At 44.8% G+C, this 21,284-nt stretch overlaps 1 protein-coding gene across 5 annotated transcripts in view; it reads right to left on the bottom strand.

The window, feature by feature from the left end:
• The window catches only part of CNNM1 (cyclin and CBS domain divalent metal cation transport mediator 1), a 49,224-nt gene extending 31,415 nt beyond the window's left edge, over positions 1 to 17,809 (bottom strand). For all 5 annotated transcript variants that reach the window (XM_084904065.1, XM_084904067.1, XM_084904066.1 and 2 more), the window contains exon 1: positions 16,215 to 17,809. In XM_084904065.1, coding sequence (XP_084760191.1) covers positions 16,215 to 17,790 — 1,576 coding nt within the window. In that variant the 5' untranslated portion in view covers positions 17,791 to 17,809. The remainder of the gene's footprint in view (positions 1 to 16,214) is intronic.
• Positions 17,810 to 21,284: the final 3,475 nt, after the last annotated feature.

Raw genomic sequence — 21,284 nt, 5'->3', positions numbered from 1 at the left:
ATGCCTATACCACACTACACACAGACATTAATTTGAGATGGACCAAATGCCTAAATGTAAGAGTGAAAACTATAAAACTCTTTGAGAAAAACATAGGAGTAAGTCTTTGTGACCTTGCAGTAGGAAATGGTTTTTTAGATAAGACACCGAAAGTGTAAGTAACCAAAGAGGGGGAGGGGGAATTCAAACAGGACTTCATCACAATTAAAAAGGGACACCATCAAAAGAAAGTGAAATACAACTTATAGAATGGGAGAAAATATTTGCAAGTCACATACCTGATAGGGAGCTTGTATCCAGAATATACTAAAGAAAATGTACAATTAATAAAAATACAACTCAATAAAAAATTGAGTAAAGGATGCAAATAAACATTTATCCAAGAAGATATACAACTGGCCAATAAGCAATAAATATTGATGAAGATGTGGCTTAAATTTTGACTATTCCCCTCCTTGGCCCTTCTATGGGAACTATGCTCTTTCTGTAAATTAGCAGAATTTTTCAAGTGCCTTCTCACAACTATTAGTTCAGTAACTTCAGTTTCCTCCTAACTTACTAGAAAAGCAGGGCGCCTGGTAATTAATTAGGCTAAAAATGGTAAAATCATTAATATTTATACAGAACTACACAATTTGTCAAGCATGTCTCGAGAACTTAGTTAGAAATGCAAATTCTCAGGCCCTACCCCAGACGTAGTAAATCAGAATCCCAGAGGGTTCTGTCCATTAATAAGCTTTACAGCTGGTTCTGATGTAGGCTAACGTTTGAAAACCACTGGCGTATGGGTAGGTTCTGTGGTGCTCTGGTTATGTGTCAGATGACCTATTAATGAGGAAGAGAAACAAGCACCGAGGTGTCAGGTTAAATTCTGGTCTTTTGGTAACCTTGGTGTAAGTCACAAGATGCAAAGTGCTCCTGAAAAGACACAAAAGAACCTCCTCAAAGAATAGTTGTAGGGCAAGCTGATGAATGCTCTCTCTCATATGATGTGGTGGTTAAGGTAATTTGTGGACATGGGGAAGAGAATGGTGTTTGTTAATACTGAGCTTGGAAAAAAGGTTTCTTATAGTTTTTGTATCAATCACCTCTACAAGCTTGAAGTACTACACACTATCTAAAAGGCTCTTGCTGTGTCTGAGGTCAATTTCCTACTACTGAAAGTCAGACTAGTCTTTTCTGTTGCCCCAAGAATCCAAAGGGTGCTCTATCTCACCACCCAAACTACAGTCAGATTTCTTAGAATGGCGACTAGGTTTGCAGATGCTTTTATTTTTTTTTATTTTTTTTTTTATTTTTTATTTATTTTATTTTATTTTATTTTATTTTATTTTTTACATATTTTATTGATTTTTTTTTTTTTTTATTGCAGATGCTTTTAAAGCAGCGGTTTTCAACTGGGGCTGACTTTGTCCTCCAAGGATATCTGGCAATGTCTGGAGACAATTTGCGTTGTGAAATGTGGGGTGGTGGATGTTACTGATATCTAGTGAGTGGAGGCCAGGTCACCTCATAACAAGGAATGCCAATAGTGCCGAGGTTGGAAACCTTGCTTTAAAGAGACAGAAAGTTAAAGAGTGGCAGAAACATCACAACTGCATTTTGGGGTTTAAAGCAGTATCTTCTCAAGTGTCTTTAATAAATATAGCCTCTAAGTGGTTTAGGCACGACCACAGGGAAGAGCGTCCAAGGACCCTATTAGTATACTTCCTATGCTTTGAACAACAACAATAACAACAACAAAAAGCAAATAATTGATTTGCTTCCTCTTTCTTTCAAAAACAGCTACAGTACTTTGGCAAGGTAAAGTGTTCCCAAGATAAAATATAGAAGCTTGGAAGTAAACATATTGCTTAGAAACAGAGAATTCAGGACAGCATTTTATGGTTTCTGCTTCACTTATGACCTTCACCTTATAAAAATATAGTGGTTTTTTATTCTCCCTGGTGTCCCTGCAGCATCTTTTATTCATTTGGTAGGAAGTATTGAATGCCTATTTTTTCGTGCCTTGACCTTCTACCACTCAAAGAGTGCTCCTTGGAGGAGCAGCATCGAATATCACCTGGGCCTCTGTTGAACTGCAGATTCTTGGCTCCACCCCTGACATACAGAATCAGGATCTTGGGTGGTGAGGTGGGCTCAGATAGCTGTTTTAATGATATCCCAAGTGATTCGTAGACACGCTAAAGTTTGAGAGGCACTGCTCTTGACACTTGCTACCAGAGGAACTGGTATCACCTGGGAGTTTGTGACAGATGCAGAAGTTCGGCCTCAATCCCAGCACAGTCCAGGCACTGGGATGTTTAAAAATTCTCCAGGAGACTCCAGTGGGCAGCTGTAGTTAAGAAACTCTGCTCCAGCCCGGTCAGCCTGAGTGAGCGTCGACCTATGAAGCAGTAGGTCACGGTTTGATTCCCGGACAGGACACATGCCTGAGTTGTGGGCTCAATCCCCAGGGTGGAGTGTGTGGCAGGCAGCCAATCTATGATTCTCTCTCACCACTGAGGTTTCTACGGTAGCTCTCTCTCCCCCCTTCCTCTCTGAAATCAATAAAAATACATTAAAAAAAGTACCTCTACTCCAGTCCTTGATTCTCTGTTCTTTTCTCTCTCTCTTAACAATCCCAGCAGAGCCCATCACTTTAAGTATCACCATTACCTCTTTCCTGAGAACTAAATTGATATCTTAAAATCAGTGTCTATTTTGAACTCTCATCCTGTTTTAGACATTTTTGCCTGAGCTGTCCCCTGGTCTCACCAGAATCACTTATCCAAACAGGAACAAGTGATCTTCAAGCCCCTTCATTCCAGCTCTTTCTCCCTCTTTGCCATAAGTCGCACCATCAGCTTTCTAGTCACCCAGAGTCAAAACCTAGGAGTCATTTTTAACCTTCTTTTCATTTGCTTCTATTTAGAAGAAATCCTCACATTCTTCCAATTTGTATTCTCTTCACTCTTTCAACAGAACTTATTGAATGCCTACTATGTGCCAAACACTTTTCTAGGCACTAGAAATACAGCAGTAAACACAACGGGCAAAGTCATGTTCCTCTGCAGCTTACATTCTAGTAAATGGGGGTGAGAGAGAAAAAGCCAGATAAAAACCTCTCACACAGTGCTAAGAGGAAAAGCAAAGCAGGGAAGGGGGATGAGGGAGTGTGTGGAAGTGAGCTAGTAGGTGTTACAATTTTAGGTTGGGGAAGGCCAGAGGTGAACTCCCTGAGAAGGTGATATCTGAATAAAGATCTGAAGGCGGAGAGGTAGGGAGCCCCGTGGATATCTGGGGGATGTCTCTGCAGAAGAACAAAATGCAAAGGCCGTAAGAGTTGGAACTGTAACTGATGTGCTTGAGGAATGGCAACCGGGTGACTGCAGAGCGTGGGAGAAGACAGTGGTTAGAGCCAAGGCCAGGCATGTAAGGGGTGGGTATGTGCAGCTATGATCAACCCTGTATGGGCTTTGTAAGGACATTGGCTCTCACTCTGAGTGAAATAAAGCCATTATAGAGGTTTGTGCCTTTTTAAGTGTATTTGTTTTTTGGCAAAAATGGTGACATGATCTGACTTATGTTTTAAAAGGATCCGTCTAGCAATTATGTTAGGGATGGACACAAAGTGGGCAAAGGTGGAAGCAGAGAGACCTCGTAGGAAACTCTGGCACACATCCAAGTGAAAGATGGTGGCGGCAGGCCTGGGATGGTGGCAGAGAGGTGGTCAGTGTAGACAAATCCTCTGCATGTGCTGAAAACAGAGCCTCTGTGAGGGACTGACTGTGAGGAAAGAAAGAGAACTTTGGGCCTGAACAACTGCAAGAATGGAACTGCAATTTACAGAATTTGGGACTATTGTGTGAGAAATAGGTTTGGCAAAGAGAGCAGAAGCTCCGTTTTGGATATGCTTAAGATTGAGATGCTTTTTAGACCTCCAAGTAGAGGTATCAGGTAGCAGTTGGGCATACAAGTCTCAACTTGGCAATATCTTTGGTAGAATGAATGAAATAACCAAGGGAGTGAGAACAGACAAAGAGATCTTTTTTTGAGTCCTGGGGAATTCCAACAGTTAGAGGTCACAGAAATGCAACGTAATGCAACAAATATTTGAGCATCTGATATACAGAGGCCCTGCTCCAAGTGCTGAGGACATATCTATGAATAAGATGTAGGAGGAACTAACAAAGGAGACTTAGAAGGAGCAGCCACAAGGTAAACGAAGTCCCAGATTTTCACCCTCTTCCAACTGCAAGTTCATACAGTCCTTACTTTCTACTTCCTCACTGTATCCTGGCTGACTGTTCCGATATCCTAAGCAACCCTCCTTTTTGTTTTTCCCCAGCTCTAATCGATCCTAGTCATTTATGGGGTTATTCCTCATCTCAGTAACATCTTCCAGTTACTAGGGAGGATCATTTCTGAAGTCTTCTTGTTGCCACTAAAGGCTCCATGATTTTGGTACATATCTTGCTTTCTTTCCACTACTCTATCAAAATGTACTGTGCTCATTTGCCATTCAAAAAATAACTGGTGTAAGGATACTTAGCTGATAAATGGTAGAGCCAATATATGAATTCAGGGAATTAATTAGGACCCATGCTAGCTGGGGTTTGTAGAAAGCTTCAAGACATACAAATCAAACATTTAACCTCAGGCCTCTCAGACTCAGAACTTAGAGGCTGCCCGTAAGGTCAGTTTGTCTCTCTCCAGCTTCAACGAACCATCACCAGGATCCCCTGCTTAAAAATCACCAGGATGACTCCAGAATCTGGTTAAGTTTTGGCTGATGGAGACATTCTCAGGCCATAAACCAACCTCAGAATGAGAATGATACATGGAAAGGTAAATAGGGCTGGTCTTAGTTGCCCACAGATTATTAATTCTGGGACAGCCGAGGGGGTGTGGTCAAACGAGGCTGGTCCCTGGGAGAGGAGGGAGATGAGGCTCTACTTGAAGCAAGCCAGACAAAACCCACTGGAAGGTTCTCATTTACATGAAGACCACCTACAGCTTCTCCAGCGATCTCCATACTGTTTCTGATGTAACCCAAGCTGACCTGAGAGCACAGGTTAACATCCACCCCATTTTACAGTGTTCGCCATAGTGGTGGATGCCAGAGGGCTCACTGGGTGCATATATTCATCATATCTTTGCAAAACGGGTATTGCTAATACTAATCTGTGAACCAGGAAACTGGGTCTCAGAAAAATAAAGTGACTTGCCCCAGGCCCAGAGTTATTAAGTAGCAAAACCAGGAAACACACCCAAGTGTGTCTGACTCCACCTCCTTGCTCTTCCCAACACACCTTGCAGATTCCACATTTCAGGCCAAATCTCAGGTTTCCTATCTTGAATGTATTTAAAAGCAATGAAACTTATTTTGTAAAGGGCCTGAGCCTGGAGGAAAGTATACAGAGCTATTGCCTAGCACCTCACGAGGGAGGAGGAGAACTTTGATCGGGGAAGGGGAAAGGAGTCACAGTCCCACCTCCCCACCATACTTTGCCTTCTGGTCCAACCCTTCCAGTGTTTTTCCTGGCATTTCATTTTAGTGGATTGCTTTGAGGGCTTTCATTGATCTGATTTATTTTTAATTTTTTTATTTTATTTGCCTGGGATGCCTGTGGAAGGGCAGAGTGATGGATGAAGAAACCTAATGCTAACTGATGACAGCATAAAAGAAATGTAAGGATATTGCCAGAACTCAATTTTGGTTCCTGGGCCCTATCCAAAGTAAACAGCTCTCAGTTTTGTTTATTCTATACAGTGACTTTTACATGGGCCGGGTCAGCATTGGTTATACAAAATGTCTAACTAGATGCTATTCATGTGACTAGATCAGTGAGGTAAGAAGCAAATAAATGGTGGAGTGTCCTGAGGGCTCTACAGGCATTACCGTTAGCCTTCGCAGTGAACTTACAATGTAGTACCTTTATTCTCATTTTAAGAAGAAGGAAGATAAGCCTCATTGGAAGTGGTACAGGGACCTGCCCCAGTCATACTGCTAGTAAGAGGAGGAGCTGGGATCTGAGCCCAGGTGTCTACAGTTCTCTGTGTCTGTGGCTCCACAGTCGGAGGCAGCAAGTCACAGATGTGGCCTCTGGTTCTGCTCAGTCACTACCATCGAGCAGGACACTCGTGTCTCCAGACCCCAGGTGCCTCCTATGCAAAACAGGAATAAATTCTACTGACTTCACATGCATGGTTGGCAAATGAGTTGCTGTTTTGGAAAGATCTTTGCCAGTGTAAAGGCTTTGCAACTACAAGGGCTTATCATTGCTATTTTCATTTGTCTTTTCTGGGCCTCAGTTTTCTACACCTTAAAATGAAAGGATGGGACCAGATGCTCCCCAAGGTGCCTTTTCTGGCTCTACACTAGTAATTCTATCTCTCTCTATGGAATCCTAAGCGACTGTTATGACCAAATGACTGGAAGGGCCAGAACGACCAGTCGCTATGATGTGCACTGACAACCTGGGGGCAGATGCTCAACACAGGAGTCACCTCCTGGTGGACAGTGTGTTCCCACAGCCAACCTCCCCCAGCTGGCCAACCTCCTGTGGTCCCTCCCCCTGGCTGGCAGGCCCCAATTGTCTGATTGTGGTTGGGCCCTGGGCTGGGATGGGGAGCCAGGGGTTGGTGGAGGCAGACATGGCCCCTTTCCAGGGGGTTGAGGGCTGGCTCCACCTCCCAGGCCCCGCCCCTCCCCCCAGCTGGCAGGCCCCAATCAGTGCCCTCCCGCCACAGTGGTGGCACAGCGGTGAGGGAAGGAGGAGGGGGAGAGGTGGGCAACCGTGTCAGGGGCACTGGCCATTCCTTCCATGCCCGGCCTGGCAACCACTGCCTCTTCTCCCTACCGACCCCGCCGAGGCCGGCTTCCTCCTGGGACTGGCAGCCAACCTCCCACAGTCCCTCCCCCAATCCCTCCTCCTGATCGCCAGCCAGGCCTACAGACCCCACCCATACGCGAATTTCATGCACAGGGCCTCTAGTACTTTAATAAGTTGAAAAAACAGTTTGGCTTTTTAGAGGATGCTTCTCTGTGATGATATATGATAGTAAGAATTTTAACAGTGTCAACAATGACAGCTTCTGTGTTTACAAAGGTCTGTGAAGTCCTAATGTTTATATCTTAATATTGAAGAATTCCACTGGAATCGGATGAGAAAAAGCTACCTTAACACATGCTGGTATTTAAAAAAAAAAAAAAAAAAAAAAAAAAAAAAAAATATATATATATATATATATATATATATATATATATATATATATATATATATATTCAAATAAAATCATTCTCTATCAAATCAGAAAGAGAAAGACAAAAATGTTACCTTACCAGTCATACAGCAACCACCTTGATTTGGAAAAAAAACAAAAGTCCCTTTCTCTAGCTACTAGTTTAAAAATAAAGAGTGAGAGAGGCTGTCCTGTGCAGTAATTATCCTGCTCCAATTCATTGGAAATAGAGTAATCAACCCATTTATCACAAAAAAATTTTTTTTTTCCTAAGCCACTGAAAGGCAATTATAAAAAAGCCAACTGTGTCACCCAGAGCACCATGGTAACCAGCATCACTGGCGCATGAAAAAATAGTTGTTAGTCACTAGAAACTAAGCCGATTGGCAGTTTGGCTTGCTAAGCAACACTATAAAAATAGCAGTGTAACGACCCATTATCTGGAGGTCTGACTCTGCGGCTTTGACTCTGGTCCCAGAAGGAACTACCCCAGGTTTGTATGCCAACCCTGTACCCCAAACTCCTACTCAAAGCCTAATTAATCACTTATTCAACAAATATTTATTCAAGTGTATTGTATACCAGGCACACGATTCCCAACATGTGTATTTACTTGGCTTCTCAGTTAGATAAGAGTTCTCAAATAGGCTCAGAAAGAGTGGTTTTGTGAGGAGTGGGGCAGGGATTGGCTTGAGGCCGGCTCGAACAGAACCAGCAGCTGATAGCCAGCGGACAGGGGAAAAAAAAAAAAAAAAAGTAGACAGAGAACTGCTTTATAATACTGCACAAAATGACTACATTCTCATGACCATTCTCCTGTATCAAGAAAAGATTAAGTTACATTTAGGATCCTTTGTTACGAAAGGCAGAAATGGGTATAAAACATTTTAGAATTATCACCACCAAACATGGTGAAATGATACACGTTCAGCATTTGGAGGAAACAAATGATGTTCGGCAAATCCCTCATTCTACCTGGTAGCTCCCCGTTTTACTGCAAGAAAAGCAGCAGATGATCATTGCTTTGCCAGCACTCAGATGCAGCCTTGGCTCCCTCTCTGCTTTTATTTTTCTAGCTCCAGCTCCTGCCTCGGCTGGGATGCCCTTCCCGGTAAAACTGCTTCCCCAAGTCCCTCTCTTTCCACTTCCCTGGGAGTTATTCTCCCTTCTCCCGCAGATGTGGGCTGGATGCCCTTGCCTGTCCTTCGGAGTGCTCTGTCTCCTTTCCCCCAGGGCCCTTCCTCCTTTCATGCTCCTGGAGGGCAGGGTCTTCTGTCTGTATCCACATCCATCTCCCAGAGCCCTGGCAGGCTGGCACTCAGTGAATCTTACTGCGTTCAACTGGAGTCACTGGAGGTGGAGGGAGGTTGGTTGGAGAAGGTGGCGTTTTTCCTCATGGATGTTAAATGGCCCAGGAGCCTCACAGGGCACCCAGGCTGGCTCTTGCTCCTCAAGCCTTTGCAGATCTGCTCCCTTCCCCTGCTCACCGTCCTCATACTCCTCACCGTCCTGGAGGACTCAGCTCAAATAGCACTCGAGGATGGAGGAGCAGGAGTCTATTCCTACCCACAGAACCAGGGACCCTATAATACGCTATCATAGATCCCTATACTTTTTCTTCAAATCACTTGTCACTGTTTGTAATTATTTATTGGCTATTGTGTATATCCTTGCTCAACTGTAAGCACCAGGAAGGCAGGAGGCTTGACACAGAATAATGTCATATATATACCATGTTTCCCCGAATATAAGACATCCTCCGAAAATAAGACCTAGCGCGGAAAGATAAGACATCCCCTGAAAATAAGACCTAGTGCAACTTTGGGAGAAAAAATTAATATAAGACACTGTCTTATTTTCGGGGAAACAGGATATATATATATATATATATATATATATATGAATGAAAGAAGGAAGAAAGAAAGAAAGGAAGAAATGAATTGAGAAAAATCTCAATCTAGAAAGGAACAGACAGCAGAAAATAAAAAGAGAACTGAGCGTTGTTATTGAAGGTCCAGGGGTCCCAAATGTGGGCCCAGAGGTAAACCAGTTTAAGAGAATTCGTGTTAGGAGAACCACAGACCACCTCCCGTGAGATGTCCAAATGCTTCAAGGGAGCGGAAAACATAACCAACTGTATCTGGTTGTTAAAAAATGGAATTGAGGTGAGGTACTATATTCTTCAAATAAAAGAGGACTCACAAAAGAGGATAAAAAAGAGGAAATTGAATTGAACTGCAGCCTGTGGGATTTAGATTAGATAAAAAGAAAGTCTGACAATAAAGGCTATTATACCCTGGAAAAGATAACTAGATCTAAAAAAAACGAGTGAATTAGATTTTCTCTCAGGTTTTTCAATGTCCCTTCCAGCTTAGATTCTATTGTTACCTAGTATTTCTATTGTCAGGCTGAGAAAAAAATGATTGTGGAACAATATTGTAATAATCATAATGAAAAATTTTAAAGAAATATATTATACTTTATGTAATTATTTTTACTTTTTCTAATGTCCTTTCTTCTTCCCTGTACATTATGGACTAGACTTTGTTTACTGTTCGCTCTAATTATTGTTCGGAAGGTTAACATCTCATCCTAAATATTACTAATTATTATTTAGCAACGTTTAACACATTTTAAAGCATATTACATCTAATTATACCAGGAAAATATAACTTTGAGTGAAGATAACTTTTGATTTTCTTTTATGAAAGACAAAAAATGCAGCACTGTTTTGGCAGCTTTTTAAAGAATTAAACAATGGGAGGAATATTTTTCCTGATAAAATAACTCACGTAAGAATTTGGAGTCATAAGCAAAACACTGACTTTTCAACCAGATTTCTTCAGTGAAAATGTTACTAAACACCTACTGTCTGTTTTGATTTCTCTCTCTCTCTCTGTCTCTCTCCTTGCCTCCCCCTCTCGCTCAAATCAGTACATAAAATTTTAAAAGTAAATACATAAAATTTGACTCTGTCCTGCTGCATAGTCCCAGATGATGGGGCTGGGATAACTAATTCATTTACTACAGCTCTGTAGATCTCTTCCATTATATTAAAGTTTAAGTCTTTCAATCATTCATTCAACAAACATTTATTGAACACTTACTATGTGTCCTATCCATTGTTAGGTGCTATAGCTCCAAAGACTCTTTGCTCTCTAGCTGCTCATCATATATGTTGGTAGCACAAATAATCAAATACAGACAACAGAGTCTGTTCGTTCAATACTAGCGATATGGGGTTTATAGGAGAAACTGCACAGGGGAGGAATCTGGTGTGCTGAGTGTTACAAGAGGAATTGGAGTAGAGATCAGTCAGGCAATGTATATTCTTGGCAAAGGCAAGAAATAGCACAGTATGCACACAAGTTTAATGGTGCTGGAGCATACAGCTGAGGCAGGGAGTGGTGAGTGATGAGGCCAGAGGGATGAACAGGGAGCAAGTGATAAGGGCACAGCTTGGACTTCATCCTGCAGGCGGTGGGGAGAGCAGAAGAGTTTAAAGCAGGAGATGACATCACCGGAGACTATTTTAGTAGCACTGGAGAGGATACATTTGAGGAAGATAAAAACTAAAAGAAGCAAAACCCCTTAGGAGGCATTTGCATAAATGACTAGTAGATTTGTGTTTATATTGAACAATCATAGCTAACATTTAGTATATGGAAGTTACTACATAAGCATTATAATGTGATATTATCTTACTATTTCAAACAAGCCTATGAATAAACTAGAGGCCCAGTGAATGAAATTTGTGCATGAGGGTGGGGGAGGAGGGTGGTATCTCTTGGCCCAGCCTGCACCCTCTCGCAATCTGGGACTGCTGGCTCCTAACTGCTAGCCTGCCTGCTTGCCTGATCACCCCTAACCACTCTGCCTGCCTGCCTGATCACCCCTAACCACTCTGCCTGCCTGCCTGATCACCCCTAACCACTCTGCCTGCCTGCCTGATCACCCCTAACCACTCTGCCTGCCTGCCTGATCACCCATAACCACTCTGCCTGCCTGCCTGATCGCCCCTAACCACTCGCCTGCCTGCCTGATTGCCCCTAATCACCTTTGCCTCCCTGCCTGATTACCCCAACCACTTTGCCTGCCTGCCTGATCATCCCAACCCCTCTGCCTGCCTGCCTGATCACCCCAACCACTCTGCCTGCCTGCCTGATCACCCCTTAACCATTCACCTGCCTGCCTGATCACCTCTAACTGCTTGCCAGCTGCCTGATTGTCTCTAACCGCCTCTGCCTTGGCCCTCGCTGCAGCAGCTTCGTCCAGAAGGTCATTCGACTGTCCGGTCTAATTAGCATATTGTACTTTTATTATTATAGATACTATTATTATCCTAATTATACAGCTAACAAAAGAGACAAACTGTTAAGAAACTTGTCCAAGGTTAGGATGCAACCTGGGCAGTTTGGCACCAAAGCTTATCTCCTAACCACTATCTCACTTATTTAATTTCTGTCTCTTGCATTAGAATGAAAACTCCATGCAGACAGGAACCATATTGCTGGTGTTTTCTTCTGTGCCTACACAACAGGTACATGGTAACTATGTGTTGAATAAAATCAATGAATAAACCAAGTGACAGAAACAGTGGGCCAAATTATGTATACATATAAGAAATAATTTGGGTGAAATACTGGCAAGCATTTTGCAGACTTTGGTGATTACTATGGACTAAATGTCCATAAATTTGCTCCTCCTCAAATTCACACTTTGAAGTCCTAAGACCCCAGTGCAGCCTCTAAGGAACTAAATAAGTTAAAGGAGATCATAGGAGGGAGCCCTAACCCAACAGTTAGGTGTCCTTATAAGAAGAGAAGGAGAAACCAGAGTGTGTTTTCAGTTCTGTTTCTCTTTTTCTTTCCCTCTATCTTTCTCTTCCTCGCGCCCCCCCCCCCCCCGCCCCCCATCTCTCAGTATGCACTCAGGAAAGGTCATGTGAGGACTAGTGAGAAGGTGGCCCTCTGTAAACAGGAAGAGGCTTTTATCAGAAAACAAATCAGCTTGAACCTTGATCTCGGACTTCTAGCCTACAGAACAGTGAACAAACAAATTTCTGTTGTTTGAGCCACCCAGCGCATGATGATTTGTTATGGAAGCTGGAGCAGACAAGACAGTGATCAGTAGGGTGAAGGTGGGTGGTGAAGGAGAGGTTTTTAAGCCTGGAAGACTAGAGGGACAGTGGTGCCAGTATAACTGGGGTAAAGAACCCATCAAGAGGAAGAGGAAAGATTGGCTATGGTTCATGGAACAAACAACACTAATTTTTCTGAACTCAGGGTCTACCTCAAACTTAGAAATACAGAACTTAGCTATTTAAAACCACTTATTCAATAAACGTGTATTCATCCCCTCGCCATGGTGACTGCTGTGCTTATCCTGAGAAATCAAAGTAAATAAGAGTCATTCTCTGCCTTCAAGGAACTCACAGTCCCCGGGGGAGAAACACTGCTCCTTTTGTAAAGCTAGCATGCTGGCTGGAAAGACCATTATTCCTTTCTCCATTTTCTAAAGACCTGGGGATCATCAGAGCTATAGAGGTAAAATCCCACATGAATAGGGAGAACTGGATTGGAATATGGGCCTTGGAGTATAAAAGCTGAGTGATGGTCATAGGCAGTTTTAGGGTTCTCAGTTATAACCACGGAGTTGTTTCAAGATCAGAGAAGAAAAGGTAGGTAGACATGTTTTGCCAAAGGCAATATGCATGTTAATAATAATAATTATTATAAAAGCAACATTTCTCACCTGCAGAAACTAGAGGTGAATCAGCCATAGGCAACAAGTCAGAGGGAAAAAGGCCAGCCTTGAACCCTGTGGCTGCAGGAGTTCGGGGATGGTAGGGGGAGTCAGACGGAGGTCGTGGGACATAGAACAGGCTTTGGGGTCCTATAGACTCAGCTCAAATCACAGTCCAGTCAGTTATTAGCTATGGGAAATTGAACAGGTCATATAATTAATCCGAGCTTTAGTTTCTTCATCTGTAAAATGGAGTTAATAATACCTACCCTGGAGGGCTGTTCTGAGTATGGAAAGGGCTTGGCATGGTGCCTGGCACAGTTGTCACTCAATTAATGGTAACTCTTTTTCCTATTAAAATATTATCATTTTCCTCTCCTCTCTCCTAAGGGGTTTTTGTATGTAGTGAAGTAACTTGAGATGTCAAGAAGTGAGGGAAATGGAAGGGCTTTTATGACTGACTTTAAAAAGTCATTTTTTAAAGTTAAAAAAAAAAAAAAGTAGTCCAACTCGGCTTTCCTTTCCTAACCTATGGTGCAAACATAGCTCTTGTAGAAATTAGCACTGTGTTATATAGCTTGGAGCCACAGAACACCCACCTTGACAATTATTCCTTGTATTTAGTCTATCCTAAATAAATCTATCAATCACCCTTAATTAGGGTTCTCCAAAGGCAATGCTTCTCAAACTTTAATGTACACAAGAGCCAGTTGAGGGCTTGTTAAAATGCAGGCTTTTATTCTGTGGATTTAGAATGGGGCATGAAATTCTGACTTTCCAAAGCTCCCTGGCAGGGCCCAGGCTGCTGGCTCAGGAACACACTTTGAGGAAAGAGCAAAGCTCTGAAGGGACGTGGATGTATCTTCCTTGGCGTGGTGTTCACTGCAATGGCTGCTACTCTTCTGCGATCTACCTAAATTGCAAACTAACTGCTAGAACACCAACAAGCTCTCTTCAGACCTGATGTAGAAATTCTGCAACAGGACTCATTTCAGATCAATAGCGACTTTTTTGAGTAGCCTACTCTGTGCAAGGCACTGTGCAAGGTGCCAGGGATACACAGGTTAGTAAGACACAGTTCCTGCTTCTGAGGACTGTCCTCATTCTAACACTGAATGCCCTGGTAGACTAACTTTCTGAGGGCGGTCTTACTGTCTCCCCTATTGCTTACCACTACGTAGATACTCGGTAAATACTAAATGAACGAGTCAATGAGTTCACAGGAGTTTCATTAAAAATGTCTTCTCAAAGCACATGACAATGGGACACTCTTAAGCTGCACCCTATCCTAAGTGTCACATGTAAGAAGTGGCTAAGTTACCGTAAACTGAGGCCGATAGGCTGAGTACTAATACAATCTGCCTGGTATCCTTATAAAAAGAGATTAGAACACAGAGACCCCAGAGATAAAAACAGAGCAAGAAGGTGGCCATCTGCAAGCCAAGCAGAGAGGTCTCAGAGGAAACCAAACCTTGATCTTTTAGCTGCATCCAGAACTGTGAGAAAATACATTTCTGTTGTTTAAGCCCCGCAATGTGCGGTACTTTGTTATGGCATCCTTAACAAACTTATACAGATTTTCACAGCTTTTATGTCCAATTCAGACTCCCTTTCGTAGGGCACACAAAATGGAAGAATAATTCTAAGAGCGGATGGATGAACCCAAGTTCAGTGGGAATGAGTTATGGAAAAACTGGAGGGAGACTGACAGAAGAAGGCGAGACAGTAACCTAACTTGGGCTAAAACAGCTGCTATACACACACACACACACACACACACACACACTCACTCACTTCCTCCCTACTCATGATACCAACACAAAGTTTAGGGCTATTCTCTCACCAAATTATATACTGAAAACAACTTTTTTACTTCTTTCCCCCTTGATACCAGAAGGAAGACCCCAGGTACCTCTCTGTATGCGAAGAGCTAGAGAGTACCTTTGATGATAAGGCAATGAAACTGAATTTTTGACAAACAAATTAAAACACACACAGTCAAATGAGATTCCTGCTAGTCACAGGGAAGCTACATTTGAAGCCTGATTCTAAAGTCAGGGGATTATTATTTTTATTTAGCTTAGTTTGTAATAAACATGCCAATTCATATGTATAGATGAGTGCCTCCTTCAAAATAGTCCTACCTTTCTCTATGTCACAGTTCTCAAATCATTTCTAGAACTGCTTTCAGGGTCTGTGAGATAATCTTTTGAATGCTCTCAGTGGTGACTCTTGAAGGTGGATTTGATTTTGAAAAACAAGCAAGAGTCCTTCTGGGTCAACTCTAGCTAGCTAGGGGGACCAGCAAAACTGTGGAATGCCAAGACGACTGACACTGAAGTACACAGGCTGATGTTTCTTGGGGGAACTGTACTCACCCAAGACCAACTCCAGACATGCAGTGAACATGTTATAAGCATGACATCAGGAGTGTGGTGACTGCTCTGAAGTAAACACACACGTTTTCTTTTCATGTCGTTAGGCAAGTTTTCTAGTGGTTCCCTTTACCGGACTATTTCCTCAGGTCCGGATCTATCCTACCTCATGGGACCACAGTTCCAAGAAGTACAAGGACCTCATTGCCTTACTCAATTTTTAATCTCCAACGTGGGTACTTGATATGCGGAGTGAATAGCTGATGGAAAATTCAATAGGGGGGAAAGAATGTCTAAGGTGTTTGGGGTTTACTCTATGTGATTCAAAGGATATAAGGAGGATCCAGAGAGAAGCTTAGGAGAAATATAAGTTTCTACTCCAATGTAAGACATTGTCAGCAGCGGAGCTGTCCAGCAGTGGATTGAGTTTGTAGATACTCAACTGAATGGAAACTGAGCTTCCAGCCCTGGGAGTTTAAAACAAAGGCTACTTGCTATGGGAACTTGTAAATGGGTGGGAAGCTATTTGATAAGCAATGATCTCCAAGGACTATTTTCCAAAGTCCATCCTGCACAATACCTGACAAGCGATAGGCCCTGAAAAAAATACTGGAGTGAAATGAATGAGAACTATGGGGCATCTTGTGAGCCAAGCCAAGGAGAAGATGCTTGGAGCTCAGTCATCGGCAGGGAAGGCAGGGAGAAGGGACATGGAAAGGGCCAATGCGCCATGAGGTGGGGTCTAGCTTGAGTTTTTGGTACCACGGAACACCTGCTCTGGGTGCCGGACGCCTCCCATGTTTAGGAAAGGAGAGTACTTTTTTTGGAGGTGATAGAGTTGAGAAAGGAGATACGACCATTGCTCACCCTTCTTAAACTCCTCCAGCACCGTGTCCAGCCGGGTGTCATTGAAGACGCAGTGCAGGGGCCGGTTGTAGAAGCGGGTGACGGTGAGGAGTGGGGTGCAGTCGTCGGGGTCCACGAAGGCCAAGTCCTTGACGAACAGGATGTCCACGATGTTGTGCCGCTGGTCGCCCTCGTACACGGGGATGCGGGTGTAGCCGCTGCGCAGGATCTCGGACACGGTGGAGAAGTCCAGCACGGCGTCGGAGCGCAGCATGAAGCAGTCCCCCAGCGGGGTCAGCACCTCCTCCACCACCTTGGTGCGCAGCTCCAGGGCGCCCTGGATGATGTTGAGCTCCTCCTTCACCAGGTCGTTGTAGGGGTCCGCGGCCCGCAGCGTCTCCAGCAGCTTCTCCCGCGTGTAGAACGTGCTGATCTCCTGGCGCAGCGCCCAGTCCAGCAGGCGGCCCAGCGGGTAGCACACGGGGAACGCGGCCGCCATCAGGAGCCGGGTCAGGCACACGCTGTGCGAGGCGATGGCCAGCCCGTGCCGCGAGCACACGGAGTAGGGGCAGATCTCCGCGCCCAGGAACACGGCGCCGGTGCACACGAGCGCCGGCAGCCACGGGAAGTGAATCCCGGCCTCGCCGCCGTAGTCGTCATCCTCTCCCCCGGGGCCCCCGACGCCCGGCGGCAGCGAGGTGTACAGCCAGCCGGCCAGCACCGCGTTGGCGCCGGCCTGGCCCAGGAGCAGCGTGCAGAGCAGATGCGTGCCCCGGCCCCGCACCGCCTGCACGCGGCGCGCCTGCTCCTGCTCGGTGGCCGAGCCGCTGTTCCGCAGCACCCGCAGCTCGATGGGGTCCAGCGACAGCAGGCTCAGGCGCAGGCCGCTGAACAGGGCGGACAGCGCAAGCAGCAGCAGCGCCCCGAGCGCGCGCAGCCACGCGGGGGGCAGCAGGCCCTCGCCGGGGCCGTAGAGCCGCGGGCGGACGCGCAGCAGGAAGCCGCCGGCGGCGCCGTGGTGGTGCCAGGCGCGCCCGTCCCAGGCGCACAGCGAGAAGAGTTTCCCGCCGCCCGCGCCGCCCCGCGCCGCCTCCCCCTTGCGCAGCTCCCGCACCCGCACCTGCACCAGGGCCGAGCCGGCCGCGCCTCCGGGGCGCAGGGGCCCCAGCACCTCCACGTCCGACGCCCAGTCGCTCTGCTCGCGGCAGCGCTGCGGCCCCGGCGGGCGCGTGGGGACGGCGCTGGGCGCCACGCCGCTCCCGCCCGGCGGCTCCTCGATGAACACGAGCCGCGGGGCCAGGTCGCCCGTGCCGTTCGCCCCCGAGGAGAGGGTGGGTGCGGGCGCCAGCGCCGCCGCGGGGGCTGCGGGCCCGGGCTGGAAATAGACCCGCAGGAGGAAGCTGGTGCCTTCTGCCGCGCGGAGGGTGCCCCCCTCCAGGGACACGCGGCCTCCGGCGGTGTCCTCGGGCCTCAGGCCCAGCAGCCAGGCGGCGGCGGCGGGGGGCCGAGGGGACAGGGAGAAGAAGAGCAGGAGCACAGCGCCCCGGCTGCAGCAGTCCCGGAGTCTGACACCCACGGCGGCTGCCGCTGCCGCCATCCTGCACCCGGCGCGGCTGCACGTGATACTGCAGAGAGAAGAGCGAGAGCCGGAGGGAGGAGGAGCCAGCCAGCCTGGAACCGGGCCCGGGCAGGTCACCACGTGCACGCTCCCTGCGCGCGTGGGCTGGAGGCGGTGGGGGTTTGGACCTTGTCAGGGCAGGATGGCCCAGCAGGAGGCTGGAAGTGGCCACGCATCCCTGCACGGTGCATAACCCTGATGCACTCTGGTGTATCTGAGCTGCAGCCTGCAAAGCTTGGCTGGGAGCAGGGCCTCCTACTGAAGCTGTAGGCAGCACCTTAGCGAACGCCTACCCGGCAGTTATTCCCTGCTGGCCCTTCTGATTCCCCATTGGCCAGGGGAACTTCCCATCATTCTGCTTCTCCTGCTGCTAGCATTCCCCCTTCTAGTAAAAACATATTCTGGAGGCAAGTCTTGAATCTGTAAAACTTTGTTTGGTCTCAACTCCAGCTGATCGTTAATGTTTAAAATTTTCTAAATTACTTACATCCCAAGACTGGGATGCCCATCAGTAAGAAACTGCTGAAATAAGTAATGATGCTACTGTGTGATGGACTCTATGTAGTAGGAAAAAAGAATAACATGGATCCATGTGATTGTGATATGGAAAAGTCTCTAAAGTAAGAGTTAGTTGAAAAATGGCAAGGTGAAGAGCGATGTGTATAATATGCTACTGTTTGTGTTAAAAGTATTTGGGTATAAACTTATATGTACACATAAACATATAAGATTTAATATACAGAGGGTATAAAAGAAAATTGTAATAATATTCACCTCTGGGGAGTGGGGAACAGGAGTAGAATTTGGAAGGGGAACAGGAGTAGAATTTGCAACACACACAGCAAGTTGCAGAGATTCTAAGTACTCTTTACCTAGTTTCCTCCAGTGGTTATATCTTAACTATAGCATAACTAGAGGCAGAGTGCATTAATTCATGCATGGGTGGGGTCCGGCAGCCCGCCCCGATGCGGGCCCATAGGGCCGGCTGGTGGAGGGGGGAGGGAAGGGGAACAGGCCATGGGAGGTTGGTCCCACCCTCAATCGGGGTATTGGGGGTCTAATGGGTGCAGGGCCGGTGGGGGTGGAGGGAGTGGGGGGTGGGGGCGTATTCAGCCCGGTTGGCTGCCACAGTGTGCGTTATAGCCACTAGTTGTTCCGGTCGTTTTGGTAGTTGCCTTGTTCGGTTGCTGGGCTTTTATACATATAGATACCAAAAGCAGGAAATTGATATAATGTGTGTATAATTCTATGTCATTTTATCACACACGTAGATTTATATAACTATCACTGCAATCAAAATACAGAACCATTATTCTATCACCACAAAGATCTGATAGGGACACTTTTTGCTGAATTCCTGTGTATTGTTTGAATGTACCATAGGCTTGGGACTTTATTTTTATGCATTTATTTTTAAGTTTTATGTAGTAAAATTCACTTTTTGGCTTATGTTCTATAATTTTGACAAGCACATATTCATATAACCATCATAATCAGGAATAATGCCATAACCCCCCAATATTTCCTTTCACAGTGTCTTTGCAGTCAACTCTCCCTCATCCCATCTTCTGACTACTACTGAGTTGTTCTCCACTATAGTTTTCCTTTTACAGAATGTCATATATTGGAATAATACAAAAATTTCCCTATGCAGCTTTTTGGATCTGGTTTCCCTAGTTAGCACAATGCATTTGAGAGTCATCTATGTTGTTGTGTTAATTAAGAGCTCATTCCTTTTTGTAGCTGGATAGTATCCCATTATATGGGTGTATCACAGGTTGTTTATCTACTTATCCCGTAAGGAACATTTATTTCCAGTTTTATGTTTAAAGCACCACAAAGATCTATAAATGTTCATGTGCAGGTTTTTGTGTGAACATACATTTTCATTTCTCTTGTGTGAAATTACCATAGATGTGTATTACTTTTTATTTTATTTAAAAATATTTTTTATTGATTTCAGAGAGGGAGAGGGAGAGAGATAGAAACATCAATGATGGGAGAGAAACATTGATCGGCTGCCTCCTGCACTGGGGATCAAGCTTGCAACACCGATATGTGACTTGACAGGGAATCATGCCATAACCTCTAGTTCCTAGGATGATGCTTAACCACTGAGCCATGCCAGCTGGGCTGGTACCTCTTAATAATTTTTTAAAAGTCATTGCTTTGTTTGAAATGTTATTTTCCATAGAATGTGTGAGACCCTGAAATATTGAGTAAGAAAGCTTTACAGAGGATAAAGCTCAATACAAATGATCCCAGTTAAAAGTTATCTTCTTAGAGATCAACCAAAGGACTTGTATGCATGCATATAAGCCTAACCAGTGGTCATGGACAACAGGGGGGTGGGGGCATACATGGGGAGGGGTTTGAGGTGAGATGGGGGGGGGGTGAGGACAATTATGCTATACCATAATCAATTAAAAAAAGTTATCTCCTTTTCATAACAAACTCTAATTATCCAGAGTGGGAATAGCCCCTTTCTGCTTTGGGACTAGACAGGCCTTAGTAGGCTGTTGTTCACATTGCTACACAGGTTTTCTTGTCACTCTGCAGGGAATGTGAAACAAACCTGCCATTGCTTTAAAGTACACTAGATCCTGTCCATGCACTACAAGCTGTGTCTGGCACGGGCTGCTTAAGAGATAGCTGGATGATTGAATCTGACGGGGGAACATTGGGGCATTTATTGGATGTATAGGGGAACAGGAGAAGTGGGGTCAGGCATGTGATTTTATCCCTTAAGTATAAAAACTCTCACTTTTCTCTTGACAGTTTGATCTCTCTCCTCTCTCAACCTAAAGCTTCTCAGAACAAAGCTATGTTATCCTAAGGGTTCTCCCACCTCTTTTAGGCCCGAGGACTTTATCATCATTATAATACCACCTAAGAGTTAGAGTTACAAAGGAATTTTGTATTTTTTATTTCATTCACACAATAGCCCCGTGAAGTAGAAATAATTATCCCCATTTTACAGATTAGATTAAATGAGCAGCAAGACATCTTTGGACTCTAGTTTGATGCTATCTCACCCTGCAGTCCTGACTGATGTCAAAATAAAACCTTTCAAAAATATTAGGTCAGGAATTTAAAACCTAAATTTCTGATGATAAAGAATTACATGCTCATTAAAGATAGATTTTTAATGTAAAAAAAGTAAGTATAAAGAAACTATAACACGACCAACCTGAAATATACACTGTTAATATTATAGCATACTTTAAAATTTTTCTGTATAGACAAATAACTGAGAAATACACATACATACCTATATATTTTTATATTTAAATACATATTATACATACAATTCTAGTCTGCTTTTGTCACTTAATATATTAAGAGAATTTTTCATAATGTAATAAAATTTATTTCATAAAGTTAGTTTTTAATGAGTGGTAGGTACTATTACCATATTTTCCGGTGTATAAGACGACCCCCCCCTGGGGAGAATCCAAGATGGCTGCTCGGGT

Source organism: Pipistrellus hanaki, assembly GCF_964339955.1.
Source record: "Pipistrellus hanaki genome assembly, chromosome: 14".
Taxonomy (NCBI): Eukaryota; Metazoa; Chordata; class Mammalia; order Chiroptera; family Vespertilionidae; genus Pipistrellus; species Pipistrellus hanaki.
Note: the sequence above shows the minus strand (reverse complement) of the source record. Positions and strands in the feature narration are given on the sequence as shown.